At 35.9% G+C, this 8,863-nt stretch overlaps 1 protein-coding gene across 1 annotated transcript; it reads left to right on the forward strand.

Annotated features, from left to right (window-relative positions):
- LOC109847020 (Werner Syndrome-like exonuclease) lies at positions 615-5,978 on the forward strand. The gene is made up of 3 exons (XM_020416263.1): positions 615-671; positions 1,386-1,916; positions 5,635-5,978. Exons 1-2 carry the CDS (start codon positions 615-617, stop codon positions 1,896-1,898), a joined length of 570 nt encoding a protein of 189 aa, XP_020271852.1. The 3' UTR covers positions 1,899-1,916; positions 5,635-5,978.

The following is an 8,863-nucleotide window of genomic DNA, read 5'->3' on the forward strand; positions in this document are numbered from 1 at the left end:
AGCGGATAGTTTTGCAAGTAGTAAACCTTTCATTATTTTGTTTGGGAGGCTTTCTTCTTTGTCATGCTTGTGACCTGTTACTAGCTTGGTTGCTACCAACCTGGCTGTAAGCAAATAGTATTCAATACCTATCACTATACCTTGACTTCCACTGGTTGCTCCCTTTGGGTATTTGAAATACACAAATGTGTGGTGAACCAGGTGCTCATAATATGTTCTGACCCAAAGAACCGGTCTTAAATTTTAAAAAGCACTTTCGTGTAATTGATTGGTGTTCTTGTTTCTCGATCTTCTTTCAGTAATCTATTTTATTAAAAAAATATCTGTTATTTTATTTATAAACATTAATGACTGGATGCTTAGAACTAGTTCAATCAAGAAGTTGAACCAGTTTAGATAATAGATTCGTGTTGATTAATATCGTGTAGCTTAGAACTAGTTCAATCAAGAAGTTGAACCAGTTTAGATAATAGATTCGTGTTGATTAATATCGTGTGTTCATCAGATTTTTTATCGTTATTGTTCGTACCAAATTTTTAATAGAAAGGGCAACCAAAATTGGATTAGGCTAGGGCAACCCAAACCTCGGGGCCGGCCCTGATAACAAATATGATATGGTTGCATATACACTTGTCTGCAACTATTTTCATTCTTTGAATGATGGATCTGAGGTTATAATTTTAGCAATAAAAGATATAACGCGTTTTGTTCTCTCCATGTACATCTGCTTGTACATATGTATGTATCTATATCTGTATCCGATTGTAGTGAATATGGACATAAGTTTTCTCGACCGAGGCGTATTCTCATTCATATTTGTATCCATTAGTGGTAATCGGGTATGAATATAATAAGTATCGCTTCCGAGACTTGTTCGGACCTTTTGAACCCCAAGTTGCAATACAGACCATTCTAATTTTTTTTTTAATTAAAAAGGAATCGTACCATACCATCCATGGCAACCATACCATCCAATAAACAGTTACGGTACATCTTAATAAACATAAATTTGTTGAAGATACGATTCGATTAGAAATGATTAGTATCTCCTCCCTTTTATCTTTTCTTTCTAACGAAAAAATTCGAAGCAGAACCAAAAACAAGTTCATCCCCACCCTCCTCCCATTTCAAATTCCAAATAATCTTTCTACCCTCCTCCTCTCCGTACCTACGTAGACCCCCCCACCTACCCTTTCCCTTCCTTTCCTTGCTCTCCCCACTCAGCCTGCCCCAAAAGCAGATCATCCCCAAAAAACCCTGAAAATGTCGATCATCAGCACCGTCCCCATGGGCGACTCCGAGACCCTCTACAACGTCACCCTCACCTCGAACACCTCCTCCGTTCACCGACTGTCACCTCCTCCTCTGCCGATGTCGTCGATTAGATCTCAAGCGTCCTCTCCTTCCACGCCCATCGCCTCGACAGCCTCATCGTCGGCCTCAACGTCGAGTGGCGCCCCAGCTACTCCCGCTACAAGAACCCCGTCGCCACCCTCCAGCTCTGCGTCGGCACCCGCTGCCTCCTCTTCCAGCTCATCCACTCCGACTCCATCCCCTCCCAGCTCTCCTCCTTCCTCTCCGACCACCGATTCAAGTTCGTCGGCGTCGGCGTTGACGAGGACGTGGAGAAGTTGGTCGGGGATTGCGGGATGTCGGTGGCGAACCCTGTTGATCTGAGGGCCGTTGCGGCGGAGGTTTACGGGAGGAGGGAGATGCACATGCAGCAGATGGGGATCGTGAAGCTGGCGGATGAGGTGTTGGGGATGGAGGTTAGGAAGCCGAAGAAGATCACGATGAGTCGGTGGGATCAGGAGTATCTCACGCTCGATCAGATTGGGTACGCTTGCGTTGATGCTTTCCTTTCGTTTGAGATTGGGAGGAGGCTCATTGCCGGATGAGCCTCCGCTGGTGAGCTGGTAATTTGTTGTTTATTGACGTTAATCGAAAAGTAGTATTATGGTTTCTTTTCTTGATGGTTGCTCATCGCCATGTTGGTTATAGCTGCGAGATGATTCCCTATTGTCGTGAGGGTTATTTCATTTTTTATTACATGTCCTATATTTGTGGGTTTTGAAAAAATTGACTCCGCTGCGTGCGGCCCGGTTTCGGACCATAAAAAGGGCACGCTCAACCTGGGGTATGTTAGAGTATAAAAATACTAACCCTTAACCCTCACCACGACTTTACTTTGGAGTTTTTGTGTAGTGACACGGCCCTTTGACGTGGTATTAAAGCAACATAGGTTTAGGTCCCACCGACCACGAATTTAAAGGCGATTTCAAAGAAATTAACACAGCAGCGTGAATTCGGGTTTTAGCCCATAAAAAGGACGCTCAATTTGTGGTGTATGCTAGAATATAAGGTACTGTTTGGCAAAGGGTTAAGTGAGGGGTTAAGGAGACTTAACCCCTTCTTAACCTGCCAAACACAACAAATCTATATAAGGGTTAAAGTGAGTTAACCCTTCATAATTTGCCAAACATAAAAAATATAGAAGGGTTAAGTTAACCCCTCTAGAAGGGTTAAAATGAGTTAACCCCTCAAAATGAGGGGTTTACTAATACTCCTATTTAGATGGAATAAGAGTTAACCCTTCTAATTATAAAGAAAATAGTCAAAATCATTGTTATTCTCAAACACTAAAACTGATCATAAGGGCTAAAATAAAACTTATTTAGCGGGTTAATAATTTAGTCATTCGGATTATCAAATGGGCTAAGTACATTAATCCTTTTCTTTAACCCATCTTCATTAACCCTTTGCCAAACGGGGCCTAAAGTAATAACCCTCAACTCTCACTATAACTTTGGAGTTTTGGTGCTCAGCCTTTGACTCTGCCACTACACTAAAACTCCGAAGTTGATTTTTTCTTGATCCAATTAGGTATCTTGTGCAACCATAGATAGTGTTTGAGTTTTATAGAGTTGGCCATAAATAGTGTTACTACTTTTTAAAAAATCTTTGGTACTTTGGAATGTGTAACATTGACTAGTTACACAGTTTTGACAGTCTAGAATTGGTAGATAATTCATTTATGCTTGATTCATTAAACTAGCATGTAAGCTTCAGTTATTTATGATGCTCATAAGGGATAAGGCTGTCCTTTATTGACAATTGAAAGCACAAACCAAACTTCATGGACATAGCTCCATTTAAAAAAAATAAGGGAAAAAAAAGAGAATCATATAACAGTGGAATTTTCTCAACGCCTAAAGATACATAAGAACTATACGTCATTAGAGATTTCAAAGATAGGTGAATTCTTACCTAATTGTGAAAAATAACCATTAGGATGCGAAACTATAGACGAGTCAAAGACCCTGAAACTAAAGCACACGTCAACTTCTGTACCATTACAACCAATCAAGAATACACAAACACATCACAAATCATCATGTATCCTTAGTTTCCCTAATCCCTACACACTTAGCATCAATGCAAGCATCCTGAATTTATGCTCCAGAAAGGTTCTTAGCCCCCTACACACTTAGCATCAATGCAAGCATCCTGAATTTATGCTCCAGAATGGTTCTTAGCCCCCAACTCGCTCTAGTAACATGCATTGGCTTATCCATGACAAGTACCAGGATCTCTCTAGCGTAGCCCTTCAAGAGCCCGATTCGCGCTGAACTTTCCATGCCAACCTTAACCAGACCTGTAAGTTCGGGTATGTGTAAAACATAACTAGGTACGGGTTGGAAATCAGTTTAATCCGTCTCAGTAAATAGTGGAGTCACCTATATGTTTGTTATAAACTTTTAATTGATACTGCTTCACCCAAATAATCCATTTAGTTATCAAGTTTGTTATTTTGTTTTGCTTATATTTTCTTTATATTGTTGTTAATTGAAAAATTGTTGGTAACTGAAGTTTTGAGAATTTGTTACTCACTACAGTCCACAGGTGTTAGACGTAATATATTCTTTTAAAAGTTATTTTTAAAATCATAAATGTTAGGACTTTGGAAACTTTTACCAGACCATAGCTAAACGAAACCCTCTTTATGCGTCTGAGTCCTATATCCAAACTCGTCTGAAATATTAATGAAGTATATGATTCCCTTTTCTTTGTGATCTACCACTTGTTTTATTCGTAGCCTTACACTTTAAGGATCTTCAGACCGCAGCTTTATGTAATTTATATTTCTTTACTGGCTGTGGCATCTTCTATCCTTTTCAGATCAACTTTTGTTTGCATTCATGCCTGTTGGTGTCATATGCATGAGTTAACGCTACAATCTGTATTATCGCTAGAGCTTCTTTTTCCATGAGACCTGACATGTTTATCAACTTAATTCAATTGAACTTTTTTTTATTGGTACATAAGTTTGTGCTACAAATTACAGGAAATTTGCGAAGTATATTTTATATAATATTCGATTCCTATATATTTTTCAGAAATCATCCTTGCAGCATTGTTCCTTCGGTCATGAACCACATTTGTAGAGTTTGTTACTTGTCTCACCTGCAGATTGTCCTTTAATGTGAGCTATATCAGAATATGGTGTTCTGTGCTATGTTGTACCACATTGACATTTTCTGTGTCCATACAAGTGCCCATGCTTCTTAGATATCCGTGATTTAATTTTGGTTTTATATATCGTTGAGTATAACTGGACTTTGTGACCAGTTTAAAAATCTTTTGATTTTGAGGAATGTTTAACATGAACTAGTGACATAGTTTGAGAGTCTGGACTTGATAGATAATTTTTTGTGCTTGACTCAGTAAACTAGCTGTAAAGCTTCCTTAATCAATTAAGTGTTTTATTATGCTACTCATAATGGTCTTTATTCACAAATGGAAGTAGACCAAACTTCATGGATAATGCTCCATGCAAACATAAAAAAAAAATCCTATCACAGTAGAATTTTGTCATGCCTACAAATACATAAGAAAATCAATAGAATGCAAAATAAGAAATTGAGTCGAAGACCCTGTAGTTAAAGCACACAGCAACTTTCGGACCATTGCAACCAATCATGAATGCACACGAACACATAGGTAATCGCCATACATCCTTAGTTCCCTCCAACACTTTGCTGCTTTGCTGCCGAACTATAAGACAAAAGCATCAAGGCTGGCATACTGAAAGTGGGCTTTAGGAAAGTTAGCAATACATGACCTAGATGGAACGTGAATTAGAGAACGCATACAGTAATTTATTACATCATGTACATCTACATAAAATTTGTTTAATTAGGATATATCTCAACAACCTCTCACTGAGCCTATGAATGTATGATCAGCGATCATTTCTTGTGTACAGATTACTGAGTCAAGTTCGAGCCCTATATCCAAATGCATGTGAAATATTTATGAAGTACATGATGCCCTTTTCTTTGTGGTCTGCCAATTGTTTTGTCATCATCTTATGCTTTAAGGCTCTTTCAGGCTTCAGCTCATGTACTTTATAGTTTGACACTGGCTGCGGCACCTTCTGTTCTTTCCAGATAAACTTTTCTTTACACATACATGTTTGTTTCTTACGTATGAGTTAACTCTGCCCCTGTATTAAGAGCATAGTTCACTAAAGCTCTGACATGCTAATCAACTTAGATGGTTTAACTTATATTTTCATGATGTTTTAAGCAAATATCTCTTCTAACTGCATAATTGTATATATTTGGATTGCAGAATGGAATCCTTGGGGTGTTCTTGAAGATTGTGAATGTTAAAGTACTCCACCGATCCCTGCCTCTCCTTGAGGAGTTCCACAGAACACTAGACATAATTTCTTCAAAACCTGCTTACATGCAGGAAACATTCACCGAGTAAAGCCTAAGACTTAACATAGTTTTATATCAATGAATATTATAGTTTGGGGGCACGTGTTAGTGCATTGTGTTGTGTTTACCATGTTGCTTCTGGATTAGTGTTTGCCGTGTAATTACGTAGCCTTTTATTTAGAGAAAGAACAATGTTTGGCAGGCACACACCTTCTGATGATTTTCGTTAATTTTTAGCTGTCTTTTTCTCATCAAGAATTATCTCATATACTTGACAGGCTATTGGTTAATTTGATATCCATCAATGTGTATTCAAGTTATCACTGAAATTACCAAAACACTAAACTTATCCTTCAACCTCAGCATCTTGTATTAATTGACGGAAATCTCACTTAACTATATAGACTCATCACTTATCTACATCCCTATACGTATTATTATAGTGTAGGCTTCATTTACTGAAGGATCTGCATGATTGATTGCCTTACCTTTACATTGTAGTACCAATGATGGTTGCATTCTATAATAATAAAGGAAAACCATCACAGCTCAATTGCAACAGCGTCAATCATATGAAAATACTTCAACCATCATAGTAATGTATCACATATTGATAAACACTGTATCATAGCACAGATAGGCATACTAGTACCCCAAAAGCATCAATTTGCTATATTCTCATCAACATTGAGAGTTTGTCAAAAACATCTTTTCGCATTCTTACATAGTCTTCACAACTATTAGCATATACCTTTTAAATACGCTATCCATTAAATTATTCCAGTTCATTGCATTCAATCTCTTTATGAATCTAGTTGCACGAGTGATACGTCTTCGTCTAGATTGCAATCTCTTTCAATAACCAACCATCAACACTAATGCAGTCATAGCACCAAATTAAATACAATCCTCGTCATTGTTTCCTCCTCCACATCAACCATCTATAACGTCGAACATGCATATAAATTGTTATCTATTTAAGCACATATGCTAAACATAAACATGCACTACCTCCAGCTTGTGTAAAATGGCCTCGTTAGTCTAATTAAAAATTTATAGACAAAATGTATGTAATTATCCACTACATGTATACTTAAGCATATATATTTACTAATAAACATGGACGGCATTTAATGTCACTAAAATATACTTGTTATTCTAGTTAAAAATTAATAACCAAAATGCATGTCATTATACATTAACGATTATTGCGTGCATCATCTAAAAACAAGCTTTTGGAGCATCTCATATAATAATAAAAAATAAGAAAAAGAAACTATCAAAATAGACCAAGTTATCGTACAAATTTTTCTTTTTTGCTTGATTAACTGGCATGCATAGATCAATCTTTAATATACACATACAAATTACATACAATTTTTTTTGTAAAATACATTCCAGAGGGCAATATTTATTTAAATTCAATTAAAATAAATGAAATTTATATAGATCTCTCATGAAATTAACAGTTATTAATTAAAAAAAGTACTACCATTAACAGTTAATTGTTTGAATAAAGAAAAATGCCCTAACTTCTATAGAATGAGGTCCACATCAATGGTAAACTAGTACTCCCGGCGCACCACAGAAAAAAGCCATAGCGCACCACAGAAAAAGGTCCTAACTTCCATAGAATGAGGTTCACATCAATAGCAAACTAGTACTCCCAGTGCACACGATGCATGCATATACAATATACATTATGTGAAAAAATTGTTAGTGGCAGCTTAATAATTTATGATAAGTAATAATTCATTTAACATATTAGAGGAAAATTTTTCTAGAAAGAATTTGAATTAGGCACTTTATATTGAGAGAGAATTTTTAAAATATAAGAATAAGGAATAAAATTTTATTATCTTGCTTATTACCAATATGTCGAGACAGGTGCGACGTAAAATTGGACGGACATAGGAAGAAATATCCTAACATGATTTATAGGATTTGGGTATTAATGTTTTTTAGGGAAATTAATGAGTGTAGCTTGAGTGATAGTAGAAGATGACATAATTTTGATCACTGTTTTTGGCATAAGATAGTTACATAGGAAGGGGCAGAGAATGTTATAAAAAGAGAAAGAAACGGGGCTGAGGAAATCATGGGATTGCTTGTTTGTTTGTTTGTTTGTTTTTAAAGTAAGTTCAATTAGTTGAGATATTTCAGATTTGATGAGTTTGTAAGGAGTAGAATAGGAAGCCAGAACGTGGAGGAGATAGTTTTTTACCCGATTACCCTGATTTTTACCCGATTACCCTTCTTGAATATTTGAAAGTAATGTAACTTCGTGTGGTTATTTTTGGAGGCATTTTTGGGTTAATTGAAAATGAAGATCACATGCCTAAACTTAAGGCTTTTCTTAAATAGTAGAAACAGAAAAGATAATAGATAATAGATATTTTTAAAATATTTTGTGGGAAGTTAATGAGAGGATTTTTGAGATTGTGGGTGTGAATGTTATTTTAGTGGTTTACCATTTTGTCCATTACAAATCATATCATACTCCCTTTAAAAGCACGAGTTCGGAAAAATCTTCTGTAGACAAAAATACCCTTATAAAGTTTGGAACTTCTTATGCTATAATCAAATTTATAATTTTAAATTTAATGTGATTGAGTTTGATTCTATGTGTTTGTTTATGGTGTGTTATATTTCTTATTTGATTAATAATATCTTCTTGTGCATAATCTCCGAATCAAATTTCCTAATTACCTGGTAACCCAACAACATAATTGGGGATTTATTCTATGGGTTTGTTATGGTGGTTATATTAATTTATACGCAATTCAGAGATTTTGTGTTTATAGTTAAGGAAAGAAGCTGAATTAGGGGGAAATATCCGTTTGTTTGTTAAAAGCGTGTTCTAAAACAAATTTTTGGAGAATTTGTTTGTTTGTTATGTTTTGAAAACACAACTTAGAAATCTGTATGTTTTGTAGATAAAATTAGATAAAGTTTAAAATAAGAATTTGCGGGCCCTCACTCATATAGCAACCGTATTAAATTTGAAGAAGGGCGCTACATGTATCATAATTTCGAGAATAAATTATAGCTTGAAACAATATTATATCCTAATTAACCGAGTTATTTTGAAGTGATCAGAAGCACTAATTATCTGAACTAATATTATCCCAAACACT

Source organism: Asparagus officinalis, chromosome 7 (genome assembly GCF_001876935.1).
Source record: "Asparagus officinalis chromosome 7, Aspof.V1, whole genome shotgun sequence".
Lineage (NCBI taxonomy): Eukaryota > Viridiplantae > Streptophyta > Magnoliopsida > Asparagales > Asparagaceae > Asparagus > Asparagus officinalis.